The 25,291-nt window shown below is 36.9% G+C and overlaps 1 protein-coding gene across 3 annotated transcripts in view; it reads right to left on the bottom strand.

The window, feature by feature from the left end:
* HERC2 (HECT and RLD domain containing E3 ubiquitin protein ligase 2) overlaps positions 1-25,291 on the bottom strand; it is a 108,597-nt gene that overhangs the window by 68,950 nt on the left and 14,356 nt on the right. For 2 of the 3 annotated variants that reach the window (XM_064646222.1, XM_064646224.1), the window contains exons 4-14: positions 20,707-20,844; positions 8,920-9,139; positions 7,206-7,306; positions 6,300-6,456; positions 5,392-5,502; positions 4,890-5,061; positions 4,131-4,304; positions 3,337-3,525; positions 2,544-2,695; positions 1,563-1,720; positions 1,102-1,215 (exon numbers count right to left, since the gene is read on the bottom strand). In XM_064646222.1, the coding sequence (XP_064502292.1) occupies positions 1,102-1,215; positions 1,563-1,720; positions 2,544-2,695; positions 3,337-3,525; positions 4,131-4,304; positions 4,890-5,061; positions 5,392-5,502; positions 6,300-6,456; positions 7,206-7,306; positions 8,920-9,139; positions 20,707-20,844 (1,686 nt within the window). The remainder of the gene's footprint in view (positions 1-1,101; positions 1,216-1,562; positions 1,721-2,543; positions 2,696-3,336; positions 3,526-4,130; positions 4,305-4,889; positions 5,062-5,391; positions 5,503-6,299; positions 6,457-7,205; positions 7,307-8,919; positions 9,140-20,706; positions 20,845-25,291) is intronic. The other variant, XM_064646223.1, reaches the window with a different exon arrangement.

The following is a 25,291-nucleotide window of genomic DNA, read 5'->3' as shown; positions in this document are numbered from 1 at the left end:
TTCGTCAGCGTACTGAAAGTCCTTCTTAAAAACATATGAAGCATAGGATCTACTGTATATCAAGCAAGTTAAAAAGTGCTTTATTATTTATAAGAACTTGCAAAATCTTTTCCATATTAAATGGCCAAATTGTCTGCAAAATCTGTTTTAATTTTCATTCAAGCATTTCTCAAAATAAAACAAAGAGTGCCATTGTCTACCATGTTTTTTGAAATACACTACGAAATCTAAGTCCTGATGTAGGAACTTAGAAATAATCACGCCATTTTGTATCTGCATTAAATAAAATTACGGTCCAAAAATTGAAAGCCACACATGTCCAAAAGGAAAGCCTTGTTTTACATTGTGATGCATTGTGTTCTCTACCTGCATAAGCAAGTCCCTAAGGTATTCTGATAAGCAATGGAAGCATGCAAGGCAGAGACCAAAAGGAAAAAAACTGGACAAAATCTGGGTTTCCATTTCCTTTATAAGCAAACGTTTCAGTTTTTAAGTATTGCACATCATATTAACCAGCTATATTTTGAAAGAACAACTAGCTTCTGAGAACTATCTTCTTTCTAAGGGATTACTTTGGGCATAACCTCACATAATGGAATTTGGGCTTCGAAGCTGTCTCACCCTAGACAGCTTGCTCAGGGATGTTGGGAAGCAGAATTTCAATACAGCCTCTCTTTGGCACTTTCAATGGGCCAACACAGGCAGCTCTCCTACTCAAAATTCTGGCTGTTGTGACAACATGAGTTATTTACATTTATACAGTAATAGTAGAATGTAGACACATAAGTACACAGATGTAATATTTGTGTGTCCATTTTATATTTACATGGATATTTTAAATATATATCTCATAAAATATATATACCATTGCATACTCATAATGAACATACTGCATATCTATGCCCAGAAATATATGTGCATACACTGTATGCAAAATGTATAAGTGTATACATATATATCTCCCCAAAAAGAATTTCAGCTTTAAATTCTTACCAAGTTCAAGCCATTAGAAATAAGCGTATTCGCAGTACAAGTATCTTCAGAATGAAAGGAAGAAAAGGTAAGCTTGCACAAAACTTTTAGTTTCACTTTGCTACTAACCATTTTCAGTAACTGCAAGGGTCTGAGCATCTCCACTCCCACAGGACACATCAATAACTTTGAGTCCTTTTAACCCCGTGACCAGCATTGGGATGGTCTGATCTTCACTGGAACCTGCAGAAACAAAGTAGTTCTATGAGAAGCAAAATCGAGAAGGCCTAGTATGTTCTTTTCTTTGTTTTTGTTTGTTTGTTTGTTTGCTTTTGGATGTTTTGTTACGTGGGTGTGGGGGGTGTTGGTATGGGGTTTTTTTCAGATCTGAGCACCATGATTAAGTTTCCATATGGTTTCTTAGGTATCTAATACGGATTTAGGTAAGTCATAGAAATTTAGTGGGTTTCAATTCATCCGAAGCCCCCTAAGGTTCTCAAATCAGTCTCAGGTAAGTTAGATGAAAGATCATTTGACACAGGCACTAAACAATTCTTTAACAACTTATTTGAAGATATCAACTAACTTACCATGGCCAAGTCTGCCATAGTTTCCTCGTCCCCATGTATACAGCTCTCCTTCAGCAGTTATGGCCGCACTATAGGTACTTCCACATGCAATATGAACAACATGTTTTCCAGCTTGCTTCCCAGACAGAGCAGATATCATCTTAGGTTCCTCCAGGGGACTATTGAAAGAGAAGGTGACATATTTCCATAAAGGTGATCTGATGAGTAGTTAATAAAAGGTGTGGCGTACTTGTTAGAAACAATTGCTACAATTCTACCTGCAAGCCTTATTACTAGTCTGAAGTACCAAGATATAAACAGAGCTACAAGCCAAAATCAAGGTCAGATTGTTCGACAATATCCAAACCACTGAAGGAATGTCTAACAGCTGTGAATTTTGTTTCCAACTGAACTAATGCAATCCTTTTAAAAAATATTTCATCGTTAAAAACATTATCTTTTATTACTGTATCTGAACAATTAGTTTCATGACACTGACAACCCTTGCGTAGTATCTCCCTTGCTTTATAGGGAATTCAGCATTGAGGGAAGACACTTAAAATCTCTAAAATTTATTGATGCACATCCCCTACACACCACTGTTGCTGAAGACTGCTTCTACGCAAAAGCAGGACAGTAATGTCATTGTCTGACACATAAGAAAAATGGAATGATATACAACAGGACTGCATAGGAAATGACAACCCCACTCCAACATGTGAGTCAATGTTTCAGGGAAAATATGCTGTGTATTCATAAAACCATTAATAAAAGGCCTAATAAAAGTACAAGCACTACTACACCCTCTGTCTACAAGTATTTCAGAAAGTAGCATTAATACAGAACTGGGAATATTACAGACAGAAAACATGTAGGGAGAATGCAACTTCTGTTCATAAACAAATGTCAAATGCTGAGAATGCTTATATACACAACAAAGTACTTTTTACTATGAATTCAAAACACTGGCAAATAAATGTTATGATTATTTTTAATACATACACTGTATCCCCATGACCTAGCCTTCCACCATCTCCACAACCCCAAGAGAAAACTTCACCATTTGCTGACAAAGCCAGATAGTGATGCCCATCTGAATGTGCTGCTATCTTCACAATATTCCTGGAAGCTAAACTCTGCACCAGCTGTGGTCCCTGTGAACCAAGCAAAAGAAATATGGTTACGAAAACTGCTGAAGATTTCCTTCACTTGCCTATATACAGAATAACTAGGTACAGTTTTCCTATGGCTTTATCAAAACTCTGAACTCAAATTAATGAGGTGACAGTATAAAGAAAAAAAAAAGGTCAAATCTGACAAAAGCAATGCTTTGAAACTATTTTGTTCCCATTTTTATAATGTCTTCAGTACATATGAAAATGGTGTTTCTCTTAACGTTACAGGCTATCTTAGTGACAAATGCTTCTGTTACAGTATATTTTTGTTTGAGAAACTACTCACCTTGGGCACAGTTACATCACCAAAGTAAAATTCATTTCATATCTGCCACTTTCTGAAGTTGTTACCAAGGCCAGCATACCAATAAAAGCAATTATTGTATCCATAACCTCTAGCCTGATAGAAATTACAGAAACAGTATGGATTTCATCAAATCAATACAAGAGACAAAACACACTATTTCTGAAAGTTCAAATACAACACCATAAAAGCTCACAAAAATCAGCATGTCTCCACCTAGTCTTCCAAAAAACTGTAAATAGTTAAAGGAGCAGACTTATGCTATGAAGTAATACAGAAGAGAACAGATTTTTAAAACCATGTAAAAAACTCTCACCAGAGTATCGCTGTTGTACGCTTGTGTATAAACTCTTCCATTTCTAGATAATATCAGAAAGCGTTTCTCTGCACAGGCAACCTGTACAACACCAAGGTTGGCCAGTCCTTCACACTGAATTGGACCACTCACATTAGCATAGTATTTCCAACCTATTAATCCCCAAGCAATGACCTCTTGCAGTGATCCCTAGAAAATAAGAAATTCTCTAAGTACTAATTTTGAAGTACACAATTTAATAACATGCATAGAGAAGATTATTTTTTAAACCTAATCCAATCTGAGACAGTCATTCCTGCCAGTAGTCAGTAAAACCTACTTAATTAGAAGATGTCAAAAATAAAGACTTCCATGCATCATATTCAGTTCAGTCTGATACTGAATGAGCTATAAATATCTACAGAAAATGTTCAGAGATTTTTCAAGTTGGGAAGTTTAGCATTTACTTTTTTCTTTATTTTTTTAATATGTCAGACCCCCAACATTTATAAAGTCTAGTCTTGAGAATTTACTCTGATAAGCACAGAGAACAGTCCAAAATATGGCAGAATTAGCCAGAGTGTGATAAGAAAGAATGGTTCACAAACCAAAAGTAAAATTTGTACTCTAAGGCTGACTGAAAAAGGGATGATGAAATATTAAATACCCAAGTAAGACAGATTTCAGCAACTCTGAGTTATCTTGTGAAAATCAAAAATTTGAATAATCTTAGGAGTCATTTTCCTTACATTCTGAAAAATCAGTTATGCTTTCAGAGAAAAGATCTTACTAAATCTGACATTGCAAACAGTTACCTTATGAGATGTAGGAGAGCTACACTGAGGAGGCATACATGGAGTGGCTAAACGATCTAAATGGGCCATGATCACCACAGCTGTTTGTCTCAGGTCAATCGCCAGCTCGTTGTCCTGTGGCAAAGTCAGATACCTTAGAAAACTTTCATTTGGACTTAGAGGGTAAGTGAGGAGCTAGAAAAGAAAAAAGGCCAGTCAGAAGAATTCAAGGTGTATCTATGTCACTACACATACACAATATTACTTAGACATGATGAGTATCTGCACAAGTTTAAAAGAAAATGAATTAACTCTGTACATCCTTTTTTTTTACAGTAAAGAAAAATTCAAAACATGCATGTTAGGAAAATGGATTGTGAATATAATATAAAGTTTTAAGCATAATAAAACTGATTTACTATGTTTTATTAACCTCAGTAATTTGCACGAAGAGTCACAGTTCAAGTAACTTCAAACACAACTAAATAAAAACAATCTAAATAGCAGAGAAGTTACCTGGCCTCATCTCAGATAATTATCACAACAGCATTAACTATGAAACATAACATTTACCTCTAACCATACTGTGACATTCTTCGTCCTACCTAAAGAAACTCCAACGTACACATGAAAACCAAACAACAGTGGTGTATGCACACCTTACATGGAAAACACCACCACCAGTTTTGGTTGGATAATTTTATAATCATTTTAGCCAGGCAAGTGAAATTTGATTCCAACATAATTAACATCCCCTTCAAATAACCCAAGGATAAGTACCTGAATCTCTTCCTCTGTATTGGGCATGTCTTTGTTACATATTATACTCTGAAATCTTTGTAGCAAAGGTAGAAGGGGTGCACTTGTTCCCTGTGCAGATCGCTCATTATCTGTTTCCCTTGCTCCATTATCCCAAAGTTGAAGCAACAACATCACTGCAGACAACATTTGGCTGAAAGAGGGAGTTAACACCATCTATTAATATGTATTCCTAAAAACATTGGTTTAGGTTATCCATATAATTCACTTTCTACAATTAAAAGTTTTGCAATATCAAACGTCAGTGCTTACCATTTTAAACAGATTATCAAAATATGAAAAACTGATTTTGCAATCTAGAGAATATTAGATCTCAATCACCACTGCGTTACAGAAAAGGTTCATATGCTTTGAACCACAATTACTACATTAAATCCAAATCCATGAAATGGAAGACAGGCACTGCTCAGGCCATTCCAACAGACAATGATGGTTAAAAATTAAGAGTGCTCCTGCTTCTCACCTTAGTGTACCCCTCTGCACTGCCAGTTCAAGCAATATGGCAAGTGCCAAGTGCTGGTCTTGTAAAGGAATGTTTCCTGGCCCTTTGGTACTGGGAGCTCCATGCACATCTCTATTTAAAAGTCAAACAGTATACATTAAGTAATAGGAGATAATATGTAATTGCTTACCAAAAGATCTACAACACCCCAAGAACCACTAAACTTACAGGAAACTATAAAACTGGTGATGAAAGCAGCTGAGAAAAAAAGCCCAAACATTCCAAAGGAGATCAAGTTTTAGAGTGGCAGCTAGGCTTTAAAATTACCCCAAGCTTCAGTGTCTGTAGCTCTATTAAACATGTCAAGAACAGGAAAAACATTTTTCAAGGTGAAATTCAGGTATGCTTCATCATAGGTACTGTAAGGATGTAATTCCAGTACTCCAAAGACAAGTAATTTCTAGTAACTAATGTTAAAAGGTAACTCTAAGCCTACATAAATAAAAGGAAAAAGCAGTGGAGGAGGGCTTCAAGTCCAATATGACTGTATTTTCCCTCATGCACAAAAGTCTGCATTATTTTACTACACTAGAAAGGCATGATTAAGTGCGCATATATATAGTATTCCCAAAGCACTCCATGAGATATATTTGCATCAGTGAAACACTACTCTTTGGATAAATCTACATGCAGTGATTCAGAATACTCAAATTCAGATTTTTCTTAAACAGCTAAAATAATTAAATCATATTTAAAAAGCATCATTTCAACAGTTCATTAATGTTTTGCTTGCCTGTATAACAACATCAGAAAAGGAATGCAATCTTTATAGTTTTCCGTAAGCTACTATCTTTATACCACCAGCTACTAAGAGATGCAAATTTGCTGTTTAACAGCTACTCCAGCAATGCTCAAGAAAAGAAACTTACCCAGTCACAACAGACCTTAGGAATTTAGTAGCTCTTTCTACCACTTCCAGCCATACAGAAGATACAGTCCCTTCATCAAAAAGGGACGCCTCCGGTAGAGCTCGCAGCGCATCAAGTGATTCCTGTAACAGTTCACTGCACAGGTCTGCATCTTCACCTAAGGAACACAGCAATAATGGTTACATTCCCATCTTCAAATTGCTGTACACAATATTTTGTGGGGGTTTTTTTCAACCACAAGATTACAAGTTATTTAACATACACAAAGTTCTTGATTTTCACATGAACATTTTAACTGCAAGATCTTGAGAAATTTTCACCAAAAAAACATTCAGTAAGATAACTCTTAAACCAACTCATCCCACTATGTACCCACTGAGGAAATTGGGAGAAGAACTAGGGTTGGCTGGGCAAAGATTAAGCTAACTACCTGCCATCTGAACAAACACTGCAGACTGAGACAAACAGGCAGGTTAAAGTGGCACAGGTGACAATTCTGTCAACCTCTGCAATTTGACAGTCGCTGACAAGCACACAAACTAAACACAAGTTTCATACTTCACACTCTTTTAAAGCTGCCACTATCATGTCACAATACAGTGGATTGACCCTGCCTGAAGAATAAATCTAACTTTTCCGAAATCTGGCACTAAAAATACATTCCCCTTCATGAAATCCCAATTTGCTCTCATAAGTATAAAATATCCCAGCACAACACAGCATTGGTACAGGCCTGGATGACTTCGATCAGCAACAGCATTGTTGGGCATAGCACCACATGAACATAAATGCAATTATGCAAATCTATCACTTATAAATGTACAGCTCGATGCAAATACTTAACACACACAAATGCTTGAATGAGCAAACAAAAAATATATGCAACATGCTCAAGTGTAGACCTACCTGACCTCCAGGCTCTACGAAGGAAAGCGAATGCAAATGAAAGTGCTGCCCGGGATCCAACTCGTGCAAGTCCTTCTACACCTTTACCTACAGGTCTTGGGCTAAATAAAATTATATAAGCATTTTTTCAATATAATTTATATTATAATAATATATTTATGTTAGTAAAATTTTGTATAAAATATATTCAACAACTTTATAATTTAGCTATATGCATGCGTATGTGATTACACAATTTTTATTTATAAAGAATTGTAATTGTCTCCAGAATGAAGGTGAACAACATCAAAATATCAGCAGCCAACATTCAACTTCAACTGCTTCAAAGCACCAATTCAACGCCCAACATCAAAAAGTTCCACATAGAAAAAAATAAACCAGACTGGCATAATTGACTGCAATCAGAAAAATGCCCAAATTCAAAACACACAGACATAAGATACTTCATGTACTCATTATTTACTCATTAAGCTTATATTTTAATTTGGACTGCATAAACTATGCTTACAGATTTTTATGAAACTTTAATTACTGATAATTAATTCCACCCATTTTGTCTTTCCTTTTTTTCCCATTCAGGTGTCAATGTTACAAATCCCTCTTTGCAGCTTCTGTATCAGTGTGTGTATGGAAGAGAGACAGCTTCAACTTTTGTTAATATCCACTGGACTTACATACATTGCTGTTAACTTTTCTTTTCATGGAGACAATCGCATTAATTTAAGTACACTCCCCTTTGTACTTAACAACAGGAGATATCCTACAGCCTCCACTACTGAACCAACAATTCTATTTCCTTTTGATGTGAGATTACAAAGACAGTGAATTGCTTAGGACTCTTCCAAAAGAGAAAAAAATTATACTCTCATTTTTAGCAATCCGATAACTTAAACACATCAGTGTTCCTTTTAATCAGAACTGAAAAAAAAATTCTAGAGAACTCTATTTAGAGAAATACATAATTGTCAGAACTCCAATCCCATAATAACTAGTCGTGATATCTACTTACACTCTCCCTTCATATCTGCAGCTAGAGATAATGTAACATAAAAACTTTCCTAGCTGAATTGCTTGTTCTGCCAGAGAGCACTCTTGTTCAGCTACTGAACAGATCCTTTAATGCCCCATCTGAGAGATTTTTCTATTTTTAGGTCTAGATAGCTATCTAGTCATGGAAAGTAATCAGACAATTTCTTATTCCATTACTTCTCTTGAAATTGTTGCATATAAAACGTATAATTACATCATTTTTCAACCACACTACAGAAAATTATGTTCAGCTTTTATATATCTGCATTTTTAAATTTACGTGCCTTAACTGAGCAAATATTGACAAAAACATATCAGCATTATTCAAACTACGTAACTTCCATCAGCACCATTTCTGAAACACACTTCTTCACACCTTCTAGCTGAGCAGAACAAAAGGAATACTTCAATAAAAGTATGTGTATAGCTAAAAGAATAGTATCTACAGAAATGTATTACAATCAAAACCTACCAGTACAGAGACACTATAAGAAAGCATCAGGCAAGAAAGAAAACTGCATGGCAGATAACACCACTTTTTACTTAATATGGTAAAACCATCTCAAGAAATAAGTTTCTTTACTGCTAATGTCTCTCAAGGAGGAATACATCACATCAAGTGCTGACACACAGGTTGATAACCTTGCTGTGAGTTTTCTAATGTATTAACTTGTTCGTGCATTACCTTTTCTTATCCATAGCAGGCAGAGAAACACTACTGCTTTTCCACTTTACTTTGACATTCTCCTGAAGAACTGTTCTGTTCAAAGCAATGAAATATCGTTCCAGGATAACTAGCCGCTGTTTTAGCCTCATAGCTGATAGAGCTGTTGTAGCAGTTTGTGTGGCCAGACTTTGCTGTTCCTTCACTAGTACATGAAGGCACTCCTTCAATTCATTCACATCTGAAAATCAGAGAAAGATATTCTTTTATGGCTGTTCATCTTTGTTACATACAGTATCAAGGAAAATCAAGACAAATTGAAAACTGTAAACCAACCAGGAGTCTGAACTTCAAAACCCAGTGAAACTCCCTGTTCCCATACATAATGTGCACATTTCTAATCCACAGTATGATATAATCACAATCACACTTAAACAGGTGTTTCAACAAAGGTTATTATCAAAACTGGTTTTGTATACATATCTAGCCCTTCATATTTCATGTCTGAAATTAAAACATCACAGGAAATATTTATGCATTTCAAAAAAACAAGTTAGACAGCAAATTCTTATCACCATCCAACCTCAGACTTCTCCTGAGTGCAGGCAAGTCCCCTGCATGTCCCCACAAGGATATGCTTTCATTTTGCAGCTATACTCATTAAGTTTCTCAAAAGTTATAAAACTACTCTCAGAAGCGCTAGGATCACTGCCAAGAGCTGCTACACTTCTGAAACAAATAATGTCAGAAATTTAAGATGCTTGCAAGTACTATTAGCAAATAAAAGATCTGACTTATGTACCAATGTTAGATAATTAATTGTTCATTAATCAGAGAAAGTACTCAACAGCCCAAAGTCCTAGTAATATAATAACTGATAATAAGAAGTACAGTGTCAACAATAACAAAACCACTTTAAAATAGAGATTTGGAAACTATTTTTATATTCTCTGTAGCTTTAATTCACAGGATAAATATCAACGAAGTGCGTTCTTAGAGGGGTTCTTTTCTGTCCTGTCATTAACAGTCTGATCACTGGGCGACTCCACTCTGCTTTGCGCTGAATTACTGCACTTGTCCCTAAGCCAACCACATTTGTTGCCTGGCTGCTCCACAGAAGTACCTTTGTTTTAACTGACACCTGACTAAGGGGTATGGGAAAAAAAAACCCATACGTCTGCATATATGTAACAGGGTTTATGAGAAGATGGACAAACTTTAAAAAAAAAAAATAACAACCACAAAACCATACAAACCCAACATATTTTTGGAACAGCTGCCTCCGAGCTATATACATTTATGGTAGTCTTTAGAGTTGAAAATTTTATCTAATGAGGCATAACTTTTTTTGCAGCTGTAACTGCATAAACTATTTCAATGTTTGTCCCCACTGCAACACATCATTGTGTACCCAGCAGAGAATTCAAGCAGCCTTTTCTGCCACGGGATCACATTGCACAGTCACTTATGGTTTGCCGTCAGCCTGTTTTCAACATTGCTACTCACATTTCACCATTTCATAATGTGTTAGATTCCTTTCCCTGAGGCAATTCACATCTTTCCACCTGACTATGAGGAATAACTTATTTTTTCACCAAGCAAGAATAGATGAAAATGTGTTCCTTGCAGTCTAGACCTCACAGACGAAAGCAATTGCAGCAATTATACACATTGACTCAAACAACAAGAAATACAACAAAATGAACAAATTTGACAAAAAGCCACACTGTATTAGTGTGGTATTAGCTCTACTAAATCTCCCAAGAACTCTGTGGCACAGGTGAATATCAGGAAGTTACATACATAAGGCTCCTCCACATCACAGTGTAAAGTAACACATAAATAAAATAGATGCCTGTCAAAGGCATGTTTGATTTCTTTGGTTTGGCTTTTATACTGTCCCTTAACATTATGGCCATATAGAAGTTAACAGCTTTAACAGATGACTATCAGTACCTAGAGCCTGAAGCTTCTGTATACCTCCAGGCTTATGTAACAAATTTTGTTTCATTTAATACAATTTTGAGGGAAAAAAATCTCAGTTGCAGTGTTAGCATTACTTAGAATAGCAAAATAAAACATTCCACAAAAAAAACCTATATGTTCTGAGACTGCTGCTGTTACCGTAGGTGTGCCTTAACTTTTATTTTGTAAGCAAAAAAACCCCATTTTGCAGTATATACTTCAGGAAGCATGGTCAATACTGACAAGTAAACCACAGGAAGACATAAAAATCTGAGCTTTTTCCTTCTCTTTCTGAACACTAAAGTCCTACCTACCTCTAAATATCACCAGTCTATAAGAACAATGGATGAAAAGACCATGCTCTCTGCTTCACAAAGAGACTTTGCTTAACATCACTGAATCACAGAATATTCTGAGTTGGAAGGGACCCACAAGGATCATTGAGTCCAGCTCTAAGTGAATGACTCCTACAGGGATCAAACCAACAACCTTAGCATTACCAGGCTCTAACCAACTGAGTGTTGGTTTTGGCAAATAATTTTATCCTGCCAATTCATTCCCCATATTATGGTCTCTTGTCTCTTGTAAAGAAATAGTCAATTAAGAAGAAACAAGGGACTTTAACACTTATGTTTGGGGAAGAGAGTCTATGTATGGTGCTACAGAAAACAAGCTAGACACAGCAGCCTGCCAAGTAATACAGAGATACAGCATTCATCCTTCCTTCCTGACTAGCAAGTTATCCAACTGTGGACACCCTCTAAAATTATTTCTGAGAGTTGAAGACTTAGAGGAAAAAGGCCTTCATTTCAAAATAACATGCTTATTAAACATATGTCATGGTGACTACTGAAAAGAAACACTTGGGACAGGCAGAGACCACCTACAATCCTCCAGCAATTATTTTATGAGGAATTTTTCCTCAAAGTTTACAACTGCATACCTTTCACACCACTTTCAATCAGCCACAGTGATGTCCAGGTGTTAGAAAGATAAATTACTTGTTATTAAAACTGCCTTGTTAAGGTTTAGGGCTTGGCATGCTTCAACGATCTCAGACAGAGAGGGAGGTTAACAAAGCCTGGCGAGAAAGATGTGCCACTGAGAGTGGACAAAAAGAATGCAGAATTTACAGGCCATGGGGACATGGGGCAGAACTCCCACGATAAGGAAGAAACTAAAAAGCTAACTCAGCAACTGTGCTGAAATCAACTCCAACTAGATAAAAGATAATTCTGGCAGGGGGAGATTGTGACCACTGACTCACGACCCACTGATTCAAGAAACCCACTGACTCAAAAGAAGAGAAAGACCAAGCATGCAGACTAACTAGCATGAGAAATGAGACAAACATTTAACAAATAGAAGGTAGAACACTAATTAATAAGAGAACTATGTAACTTGTAGCCAGCGAACCGTGATTTCTGTTTGCCAAAACATATAGATGGTGTAAAGTTTTGATGATTGGGGAGCCAGCCTTTTATGGGTTACCACCCAGCTCCCTACTTTGTGCAAACTAGAATAAAGAAATAGGGACACCTTGCCTTGGTGCTTAAACTGGTGCTGTGCGTTGGGCAGCGAGTTCACATTTGGGGGAACAGCCCTGCCATTATCAGCATCCCAGCCATGCCGATGCAGTAGGTGACACAATCTACTGTATGAACTCTGAATGAACAGAAACAGAATCCTACACTGCATACCATGTATGCACATCAAGCAGCACCAGTCACAGAGCTGGGCCATTGTATACACACATGGTCCTGTGTGTCTGCAGAAAAAGTTTCAGAGCAGCACCTACTGAATTAATTCCCAATGGTTCAGTAATACATACTAAAGGTAACCTGTAAGATGCCCAACATCCTACTCAATGATCTGACAGAACAGCTGGTTCATTTGACAAAAAAAAAAAAAAAAGAAAAAGACAACATTACTGTACGTTTTTAATACCTCAAAGGTTTAGTTCTGGTTTAATACAAAAACAGTCCATGGTTCCACAGACTTTGCAATGTCTCACAGAAAAAAACCTCACAAAAGCATTTCCTAAAGTTAAGGGATTTAAAAAGCAAGTTATTTTGCTTTCTTGTCAGTGAAGTCAATGTCCACAAATTAAGTCAAACGAAGACAATACAAAAGCTAGAAAAGGAATCAACTAAAATTCTCTCTTGACTTTTTATGAAGAAAAAAGGGCTGGAAAAAAATTCATTTTTCAAGTGATTAGCCCTAAACCCCACAAGGTCTTTGCATTCAGAAACTAGCAATATGAAGAACTGTTCAGTTACAATACACTATTTTTCAAATACCGAAACATTGCATGAAAATTTTCTTAATGGAAAATATCATTTAGCCTCACCAAGATACAAGCCACATAAAAATAACCTGTATAAAGAATAAATTTAAGTTTACTGAATTTAGCTGTAATTAAATTATTTTCTTTACCCCTTCTTGCTTTGCCTTCAAAATCTCAAATGGCTACAATTTTAGGAAGGCTTTCTACTAGAAGTAAATAACTCTACTCTTAAATACTTTATACAAACTCCTTTAGTATTTCAAGAATGTAAAATAAAGTTCATATACAAAGTGTAGGAAAAGGCTGGAACAGGTCACAGTAGTCCTGTAATTCAGACAGTTAAGACTTGAACAAAGGACTGCCTTGTTTTATTAAAAGTAATGCTATTTTTAAGTGAGATATATCTCTATATACTTCCTCGCTTTAAATTTTCTCTTGTGTCATAAGTAAATTTATCTTTACAAAAAATTCCATTCATCTTTAGAAAGATTTAAATATATCTGAGAATCAACCCAGTGAAACTCATTTCAATAAACTCTCAAGTCTAAGCAACACTTATTACCAATGAACTAAACAGTCTAGTGAGAGAATAGCTTATTAATAGTAACGATTCAAGTTTCATCTGAGAAGGTTACAGGGAACTCTTTAAACAAAACTGTTCATATGTCACTACACCAGCCCTTGATGTTAACCATCCCCTGCAATGCTATGCTTTGCCAGTTATTCTATGAGGGTGGAGACACATTATTTACCATACCAGTATAAATTCTCACAGTCATACCATACCAGCATAAATTCTCAAATCACCATTAGCAGAATACTTGTTAATTGACAACTATAGTTAGAGATGTTGCTGGCTGCAGTAGAGACAGGAAAGGGCTTTACCACCTTCTGTTAAAATTTATCACATCTCCCTCCCCTCAACAATTAACGTAATCACATGTCTGCACTTCTTAATTCTTCCTGCCCAAAGTTCTCTGCATTAGAAGGAAAAAACAGTGGAATTGTCTGTGACTTTATGGTAGAACAGTATTAAGAAGTGACACGTTATTTAGATATTTGAGCAAAACATGGAACAAAATAAGAAGACGGTGACTTCTTAAACCATCTTAGCCACAGCCAGAACACTAACCTGACCTGAGCCTAATATAAGCTACCTGTCCTAAGGCATGTTTGCTCCTGCTTTAGCAGCTCAAGGAAACACCTTAACATGCTTCATAGTTTAACACTCATTTCCTCAGCTCTTGTAGGGAACACCACAAGGCTTCTGACTGGTAAATTAAGCACCTTAAAAATGCCAATATCAGACTGAAAAGTTTCAAGGACTTGGGTTGAGTCACAAGCTTTAGTAACAGCAAACATAGATGTTACAGTGTGGAGAGATTTCAGACCTGAAAACACATTTCAAAGAGAATTTGGCAGGAATCTACTGTTATAATGAGCACACATTCCTGTCATCAGCAGAACTAATGTGCTCTAATTTCCTAGAGAACTTTTTATTTTGTCTCTTCTTTCCCTTTCCACTATGTGCTATTTCCACTGGACAAAGAGGAGATAAAGGATGCAGCTGGCTTGGCTTAACGGGCTTCTAATGACCCTCTAAGCCTGTAGAATGAGTGAATTCAAAAGTTAGAGGGAAGGACAAAAATGCAGTCACATACACATGATTTTCTTCAGAAACAAACCTAAATATGCTCCCAAAGTTATTTTATACCAACAAAGAATATAATGCCTAAAGGGCATTTAGCTTTTAGCTTTCTGAAGTCTGCTCCCCAACTAAAAACATGACCACCATCAGACTTGACTTTATTAGTATTCAGCAGGAGAAATAATGATTAGTTGCATGTGCATTCAAAATCCATCTCATTATGTGGCTGGACGCACAAGGATGGTGAAGGGTCTGGAAGGGAAGCCTTATGAGGAGCAGCTGAGGTCACTGGTTTGTTCAGCCTGGAGAGGAGGACAAGAGGAGAGACCTCATTGCAGTCTACAACTTCCTCACAAGGGGAAGCAGAGGGGCAGGTACTGATCTCTTCACTCTCGTGATCAGTGACAGGAGTTGAGAAAACGGCATGAAGCTGTGTCAGGAGAGGTTTAGGTTAGATACCAGGAAAAAGTTTTTCTCAGAGAGAAACAGGCTCCCCAGGGAAGTGGTCACAGCACCAAGCCTGACAGAGTTCAAGAAGCACCTGGTGTGACTCTTGGGGTGTCCTGTGCAGGGCTGGGAATTCAACTCCATCCTGATGGGTCCCTTCCAATTCAGCATATTGTATGATTCTATAATTTTCCAAGTTTTAAATCATCAGCAAAACTTGTTTAAATTGATGTTCAAATACTCATGATACACAGAACAAAACAGCAAGAACTGAAATTCCTGTGTGTATAAAAACATACACATGCATATGCCCCCCTTATAAGGGCATGAGGAGCAACCAAACAGTTACCTGGAGCTCAAAAAGTGGTTTCAAGCTGGGGCAGAGGAAACAGGGGCAGAGGGAATGGGATGCAATGATGATGTGAAGGCAAGTTAAAATCTGTTTCTAGTGGCAAGAAAGTAATAGAAAAAAACAGGGATGGAGAAGTTCTAAGAAATATAGAACGGGGAGGTCAAATTTCATCCTTTAGATTTAAAAATGCTGAGTCAAATGAGTATTGATCAAGAAATTTGATAAAAGCAGAAAATATCAAAATAAAGAAGGTTAAAAGCAAGTTTTTTCAGTGCCATGACTACTTTTAATTCCTTCTGCACACAGTATAAATTTAGATTTAACCGTGTAACTAGGAGCCCCTTACAGGATGGAAGTTCTGCGTATCACTTTCTCTCTCACAAAGCAAACACAGGAAGAGTCAACTGCAGTTGCTAATGACAGGTAACTCAACAATAGCCCACTGAAGTCACAGGGTTAATTTTAATCTTCCGTGTTTGGTGCTGACTCTAAATCATTTCTTTGTGCAATCAGCTGTACTAACAATATCGGAAAACAAGATGCAGCACTGTCTGTAAACAAGCCCTCACTCACATATGAGGAAACCCCAGAAGTGCAACACCATGACACTGATTTACCATCATAACAGATTAATGCACCATTAATACAAACCAGATCTGACTACACAAAAAAAACCATATCCCCACTTCAACTGTACATTGCTTATTCATTTAAGGATGTTTGCATTAAGATTATTTCCTTATTTACTTTCTTGTCCTGAGGGGAAACAGAACAGTAGCACCCCTACTGAAACTTCTAAGTAGAAAGTGTCATTTTCTAGTTAAACAGCAATTAAGGTGACTTTAAACTAACTTTGTCTGTAAGTATGCAATATTTAGCATCTTAAACATAAGAAATGAGATCAGATTACAATGAATTTGAATCACAATTTATTTGTTTGTAAAGCTCAGTTTTTAGACAAATAGTTGTTGCACCAGAGGAACTGTTTCTAATCTTTTCAAGAAATAAAAATTACCTCACATCAAGTAGTATTAAATATTCAACTATATCCACAAAGTTACCTGGCTCTACAATTCCAAACTTTGAGAAAGATTTAGCTAGTCCTCCTTTCAAGACGGGGTGAAGGGGGGGGGGGGGGGGGGGGGGACAAAAACAAAAAAAAAACCCACCACACCAAACCACCACTGCCAAAACAAAAAACCAAAGAGGATTCATCTTAAGGGAATAAGGGAAAACTGCACTTTTGGATGGAAGTCAAAAATACTCAAATCTCTCAGATTTTATATCTACAACAGCATGGTGTGTACTGAAGACATTTCAAAACACCCAACAGTGACATATATTAGATGTTAAAAGTTCTAACCATTAGCACTGACAGAAATGCATATGGAAAATGAATAAATAACCTACATACACTACAGGCAACAACAAGTCCCACAGAAATGTGTAAAACTGGGTGAAAATGGAGACAAATATTTGGGCCATGAAGTCTGTTGGTACTACATCAGTAAAGATGACGGCCAACTGCAAAAACATGTAGGCACTTAAATTAGTCAGCAGTAAAATGTTAGATATACACTGGTGAGGAAGGGAGACAAAAATCCCAGTTTTCCCTATAAAAAGGTCTCAAATCAACCTTCCACTGAGGGATAAAATCTTGGCACTGTAGCATGGTAAATTCAAGAAGAAATTGGTTCGCTGTACAACAGCAGCTGGAAAAACAGGGTATCAAGACAGACAAAACAAAAACCAGGGATCATTATACCACTTCATGAAACCCATGAGGTACCCACAGCTGAAGAAGCACATACATTTCCCAACCTACCTTCTCTGGCACAAAAATATAGAAGAAAAAAAAAAAACCAGAGGGAAGAACTAAGAGAATAGCTTCCGTATGCAAAGAACTTGCATGAAATAAGATCTTTAGTGATGGACAAATACAGCTGGGAGGTGATTATGCCAGAATTCTTAGAACACAAAGAACCCACCCCACCAGTGTTGGGGAAGTGAGGAACAACTACTCACTTTCTCTTCCACAACAGGGCATTAGGTGAAACCAACAAATGCGAAAATCAAGTCAAGGACCAAAAGATGAATATTCACAAGATAAACAGATGAATTACAAAGCTCCTTGCTACATATAGATGTGGATGCTAAAAGTTCAGAATGTTCAAAAGGGATCAGACAAATTAATAGGGAAAAAAATCAACATAAAAAATATTAAACATAAATATATTAAAAATATTAAGTTATGCCATGCACACATATGTTCCAGGAAAATAAAAGGGGGAGGTGGATGGAATTCAAATGCACATTCTCACTGCCCCATACTACCACCTCCGTCTCAAGGAAAATAGGCTACAGACAATGTATTATAAACATGGAACCTCATTATTTGCTTGGCTACTGTTATTTATGTCACTGCTGTCAGGACATTGGACTAGACTGTCCTTTCATTTGGCTCAATAGAGCCAACTTTAAGCATATCACCACTAAGAAAAAGAAGCCCAAGAAGATGAAATACCACTCTATTTTCTGTAGGCTTTGAACAACCACTTCAAAGGGTTTCCTCTCTTTCTCCCCTACTAGGGTTGAACACCTGGACTACTCTCCAGATCATATAAGATATTAAAAATCAAGTGTCTCCAGAAAAGAAAACTGATGAAAGTAGTTAACAGAGATTTTTAGGAAGAACTGCTTTACGAACATACTCAACCTGGTACAAATACGACAGGGAGAAGACATTTTAAAGGAGAACTCACATCACAAATGAGGCCTGAATAGTTCAACATTAATATCAGAAAAGAGCTGAATAAGAAATCGAAGAACAGTAAGATGCAAAAGAGAAGGAAAAACACCTTAAAGTCAAATAATTACTTACCCATGTATTTATTACTATCTTACAGATTTTTACAGCACTTGGAATAGTAAGACCCTGGGGGAGGGATGTCACAAGGCCCACTGACCTAGATTAGCCTGCTGAAGTTCAACAGCATGATCCTCCACACTTGGCAAAAAAGGTTTTATTACAGCACTTCTAAAACATAGATATGCAGTGTTGAATACCTAGTTGCTATTTCCATAATGTAGGACTGTAAATCATTAAACTCACTAGAAATACGTCAGTGCATTGACCTGAAACACAGACTTTAAATGCCTCTTCAGTTCTTTTTGTAATGTAACTCCACATCTCACATCTCCAAATTATACCTTTCTTTTAAAGGAATACAAAACATAAATGAAAACACTAAATTAAAGACATAAAAGTCTTTAATTCTTACTTGATCAGCAATGATATATTTAAGAAACAATTCTTTTCAAAAGTTTCTTCATGGTTTTGACAGGCAAATACTTAAAAGTTTGGTTTTTTGAAGGAAGACAGAAGAAATGCTTAGAACAGTTTTTCTCATTTTATGAAACATTTATACAAAATATCAAAACTGAACTGATTCTCTGTCATTTTTTTCAAAATTAATTATCAAGCCAAAAAAAAAGCTAGGATGGGTCAAAAAGGCAGCTATTACCTATATTTCTGACAAATGCAAACCAAAAATTAACAAGGTAACCCACCACCATGAACAAAAGCCACCCTTAACACTGTAGGAGTGTTTGCAGTATTTTTTAAGGAATTTTATGTCACAGTTAGATGATACAAACTTCAAGCACAAATGGTAAAAGACACCAGGGAATACAAATTTATTTCTGACAAATTATAAAGTCTTCACAAGTTATCTCTAGAATGTGTGCCAATAAACCACACTATATATAAACACTAAAAGTAACTATAAGACAGTACGTTATTTCTTTCTGACAACTCCAAACACACATACATCCTTTTTTTTCTGAACAACTGCTTTTTCAATAAATAGTTGGAGGGTGAGCTTAAAGGCTAGGTTTTGTCCCAAACACCTTGGTCAGCTGGAAGAAATTTGGTAAGACACTTAACATTTAGGCTACCATTTTGTAAATAGTTTTATTTTACTGTTCAGTAACAGACATTAAATGAGAATATAAAACATAAATGTGACCTTCTGCTTATATCTCTTCAACAGATTCAATTCTCACTCCCCTTCCACTGTAGTGGCAATTCTTTTCATTCCTCCTATACCGCAAAATTCTGTCCCACTATCAGAGTGACACCACATCCATCTGTCCTCCTGCCCTTAAGAAAAGGGAGCAAGTTGGCTGGCACAGAGCAGAGGACAGCAGACTGGCAGCTGACCTGTGGCTCAACAAAAACAAACAGCTTCCCTAGCAAACAGAGCTACACAGATGCAGATTCTGGCACTGAAGAGATAATACTTTTCCTGGGGACCTTCAAGTGTTTCTGGGTGAGGGGAAAGGACAAATGGCACAACAGATGTCTCTGAAGTTTGTACATGCCAACATCTGAATCAGGCAACATCGTGCACCAGAACTGTAAAACAAACCACCAAAGTGAAGCTTCTTCTGATCTGCTATTTTTAAACATGGACTATTTTAGACAATGAACTGCTGATCTACAGTAACAAACAGCCATGAACTTTAACTGGCTTCTATATCAAAATCAGTATTTTATAGACCCCCACATGAAGCTGTGAACACACAAACTATTTTTCCACCAAAGGGTAAGTTTACTGTCAACAAAAGTCAGGACAAACAGTTAATTGAACTAACCATTTCAACCTTCCTTCCATGATTCACTCAATCTCGCAGATCATGAAATCAAAGTGAAAAATCACCTATTAAACCTTTATTCCCTGCACAACATTCAGGCTTCAGAAACTAAGCCATTTCTTTTTAACGTCTTCACCTGAAAAGAAATATTCTGAAGACATTGGAACATTTCACTGTATAACTTCATTTGTTCCAAGTCAGTTTATCACTCCTTCAAGCAGCCAAAAGGTGCAAATTGACTCTTCAAGTTATGAGTCTAATTATATCGGAAATTAATTATAGTAAATGTTTATTTAAATCATAGTTAACCACTTATCCAACTTATTTCACTAACCTAACAGATCCATCTGTCAGCAAGTACATTTGATGCAATTACTTCCTGATGCTACAAAAGTAGTGATCAATAGAGAACATGTAATGCTTCAGTGACAATAACCAAAACAGCTGTAATACCTGGTTGTTTGCCCCACACCCAACTCTCAACAATCGATTTGGCCCTGTAAGTGGGCAGTGGAGTCTCTTCTTCATCTTTCTTTTCTTTGTCATTTTGCTCTTCTTTCTTTGATGCAGTTTGGCATTCAGTGCTATCATCTAAAGGAAACAAAAAAAAGACCAGTTAAGCTACTTTCCCTTTGAATTCAGGTCTATATTAGACATGTAAAGGTGAAATACCCAGCCCACAAGCTTCGAGCAATACTGTCTACCATTAAGAGCACAGGGTGGGGGGAAGTAGTATTTCACCATATTAACTGTCACAGGTGCTAGGTCTCATCTTACATTTCGTAAGACAGTGACCTTAAAACCCAGAAATCCCCACTGTAATCTCCTCGGAGTGATGAACGTTTAATATCGATACCGTCATGTAAGACTTGCAACGGATTTGCTACACAGTACTGCAAAGGATGCAAAGTCAGGTTTTGCTTCCAACTATCAGCATTTCCCTAGAATTTACTTGTTTCTATATTCCATTTCCAACACAGGAAAAAGATAGTAATTGCCTTAATTTCAAAATCATGGAGAGCTATATATTGCCATTTACACTACTTTTATGCAGCAGTATTTCAACATCTGTAATGTATCCAGCATCTTAGTAATTACCAGTAAGTAATGAAAATAATACCACCATTTTCTGCCCAAGCAATAAAACAGCATTTCCAATCCTTTTGAGACTACTTTCATAAAGACAGAACACAGACATTAGTCACTTATCTCTGTAATCAAAGGCTCCATGAAAGTCCTAATTTTCTAAACACAGTAGAATTAGAGAGCTGGACATCTGTCCTTATTCATACTGAGAATATGGATTTCCATATCCATACTCCAAGTCAGTTCAATGCATAAGTTTGCCTTGCAATTAAGGGACATGTGGGCAACAGCTTTCCTCGCCCTGCTCTTCTTTTCAAACAATACCATCCAAAATTAATCCAGTCCAGCATTTGGAACTTATCCCTGAAGAGTTTAGTTCCAGCCATTTTCACCTGGCTCTTACAACTGGCCAGTCTTCCATTCCAATCTGCCCATCTAGTGTAGAGAGACTCCCTCCCTAAATGTCCCAGCCACAGCATGTCAGATAAGCAGTAGTATTTTGTCTGTTTTCCTATCTCACCCCACACAGAAAATTAATGCTTAATCTGGTTGTAACTGGATCTGTGATTACCTCTTTGTTTAAAATTTGTTAGGCTATAGACAATAGCACATCCCAAATAAACCTTTTTGGGGTGCCTTAATTATACAAGTTTTAAATTAAAGCCAGCATTTCCTAACCTGTCAGACAGAAGTACTCAGGAGGTGGAAGATCAAGATTGAAGAGTAGGAAAAAAGGAAGAAGAGACATAACTGCAGTATCCATGCTAGAGCTGAGATTGTGAGCTAAAGAGATAACGAAGTCACTTGAGAATAAGAAAATGCAGCTTGGATATCCCTCTTTTAAGTGGCAATCATAGAGGGTACAACCGTCTCCCTCAAACACTGAGGAACAGCCTATGAGTCATCAGCATGATAACAATGTCCAAAATGTGATTCAATCCAGCTGCTTCTATTCAAAGGCACAAGCAAATAATACTAAAGGTACAGAATCCATTATAACTAAGGACACTGTTCAGCTCCAGTGGTTCAGAATATTTCCACAGTAACACCACAATCTGTGTTTTGCCACTCACCCACACAGCTAGTGACACACTTCACAAGGTCTGGAATTTTAGTTAGTGGGTAGAAGGGTGCTGTGCCAAGACACTGTTTTGCAGACAGCTGTAGGAGAACTTCTAAATAGATCCTTGGCAAAGGATGACAACCAAGGGCTACAAACTTAGTCATTTAGTCCAGCTCCTCACTGCAAATACAGAAGGTCCCAATCCAGGTGAGAACTCAAGCTTTGTACTGTAAACAACATGTAAATCCACAGGAGAATTTTTCTGTTTGCATGAACAGGAAAGGGGAGCAACGAGAGAAAAAGTGGGAAGGAGCTGAGCTAAAAATCTCATTAAAAGATAGTTCACTATACTTGCAAAAAAACACTTGCCCTCTAAGGGACAAAGCTGGTATCAGTCTAAATCAAAAGCAGCAAAACAGACATCATAATTATGGAAGCTCAGTTACACTCATGAAAGAGATTTGTAAAAAGGGAGACTCAAAGATATTTCAGAAAGAGGGGCAGGAAGAATGAAATCTTGAGCAAAGCCAGAATGGGCCAAAGTAACAATGCATGCAAAAATACAGTGCAGTGTGACAATCTGATTTAACTTAATTTTTCTCAAAGTGAAGTGCGAATATTGTGGTGGGGGAAAACAACTGTGTAACATTTTCCTGAAAGAACTTTCTCTTAACTATGTTTTGGTTTAAGCTGAGTCAGGTAGGCATACCCAGTCAAAACCGAGCAACTGTAGTAACCATCCCCAACTAGAAATTAGCTCCCAAATCAGAGAGCAGTAGTTTACCATGTCTGCATTATCGTAGACAGCCATAGCCCAATCCAGTATAAATGGAGGATGAAAAGGAAGCACTAGAAGTGGAACTTACATTTCATAATCAATGACGAAAAAAAGACAATACCACACAGTTGCCTCCACCCTGTATTGCAGTATGGTCTTATGCTGCTCTGAAATGCCAATGAATGGGTATCATTAGGAATCTCTCAGCGGAAAGAGAAAGCCTGCAACACTTTTCTCCACAGATGTTGCCATTCACAAGGCAAAAAGTCACACAGGGTGCTTAGGCAAGGGCTGTATTTCACAACTACTCTAAATCAGCATTTGGCAGTCCCAGATTCAGGAAGTATTTCAGCTGCAATACGAAATAGTTATTTGTTTTCTGTAAAAGTGTTTTCTTATACGTATATATATATATGCATGTATGTATATATATGTGTGTGTGTAAACTTCAATTGGTAGTTATTTGTGAGGGAAGAACGCATGCCTATACATTTGCAATCCATGTTTACACACCCTTCCCGATATAGAAGTCAGGATGATACAAGATTCTGACCTCCTAACTCTAATCAGAAATAAAGTTTCTTTTCTTCCCTAGTGTACTATTTTTTTAAATGCATTCTTTAAATTATCTGTTGAATTTGCAATAGAGCATTTTACACTTATGAAGTTAAACTGTCCAACAGGGTGATTACAGGCTTCCCTCTGTCCTGCAGAGAGAATATAATAATCCCCAGCTGAGCACTGAATTCTTGAGCCACTGGGTACAGCACATAGCAGGGTCAGGGAAAGCAGAAGAGAGGGTGTGCAAAGCAACACTTCTCACTTCTAACAAGTTCTTTCTTACACGAAAGAGGAAGCTCAAAGCAGGAGCCAGCCTACATGCCTGCATACTACTATGGTTTGATACATACATGGTCTGAACAGCAGCCACCATCACCAATTCCATATGCTGTTATTCTTACCATAAAGATTTCATTTCTGCCAGCCTCTCTGGAATTGCTTGTGGCATTTGGACTTTATTTAATTTGCTTGCAGGTGCAACACTGAATGAGGTTTGTGGATTCAATAGCATCAGGCTGACAAAGGTCCAACTTTCAGTAATGGGGGAATAGAAGAGGAAGCCACAGTGTTTACCAAAGGCAGGACAGAGGTATGAGGCTAACAATTTCATGGTTTTGCCCTGAAACTTAGAATAGCTAATTGAAACAGAAATTCCCACCTATAAAGTCTGAGGAATCAAAAATAAATAAAAAATAGCAACCCATAAAAGGGACCTGTGTACTTGACTGGTATGTCTTAAAAATTTACAGTAAGAGTTCTCTAACTTCAAAATTTAGTAAGAATAATGTTATTTAATACTTTTTATTATTTTCAGTACATAGCTTCCAGTATACAAGATATTAATCTAATCCAAATTTCCCAAGGGCAGCCTGATTATCCTTTAAGTACATGCCATGCTGCAAGTGCACCTGTATTTGGACATCAGTACTGTCACAGCTGTGTCCTCAGATGATACTTGGAAACATGCAAACACATTCTGTTTAACACATTTATCAAACATGTTTTTCTGAAAGTGTCATGAAGAAAAAACAAAAAGAGGTTATTCCTAATCAAATGTTCTTGCTAATGGAAGAAAAAAAACCACACTACTTGCATCTTCTTCCTAGAGAGAAACAAACTGGTTTTTGCTATCAATAGCATGTCTATTGTCACTGCTAATATCCACTGAAAGAATGAAGTGCCTCTTTTGAGCAGTCCAGATAGCATCAACAGAGAGCGACAGCATCGGTGGAAAAAGAGTTACCATGGAGTAAAGTACAAAGTCAAAACTTCTTAAAACAGACTGAATAAAAGGGACTATTTACAGCAGCCTCTCTTGTTTATCTCCAAATTAGTCAATTTAGTACCTAAGTCTGAATATTGAGATGAATATATATTCCTTTTTTTATAAAACCACTGGGTTTTTCATAACTCTCATTACTCGTATGTACTTTTCCCACTCCTTGAATTACATTTGTAGATCATTTAAGCAAAAAATCTAAGCACAAACTAAACAGACCAATACCTAGATCTCGATTTCACGAAACTCAATTCAAGCAAGTTCAGAGGTG

Source organism: Pseudopipra pipra, chromosome 2 (assembly GCF_036250125.1).
Source record: "Pseudopipra pipra isolate bDixPip1 chromosome 2, bDixPip1.hap1, whole genome shotgun sequence".
NCBI classification, from domain to species: Eukaryota; Metazoa; Chordata; class Aves; order Passeriformes; family Pipridae; genus Pseudopipra; species Pseudopipra pipra.
This window is presented reverse-complemented; position numbering and strand designations above follow the sequence as displayed.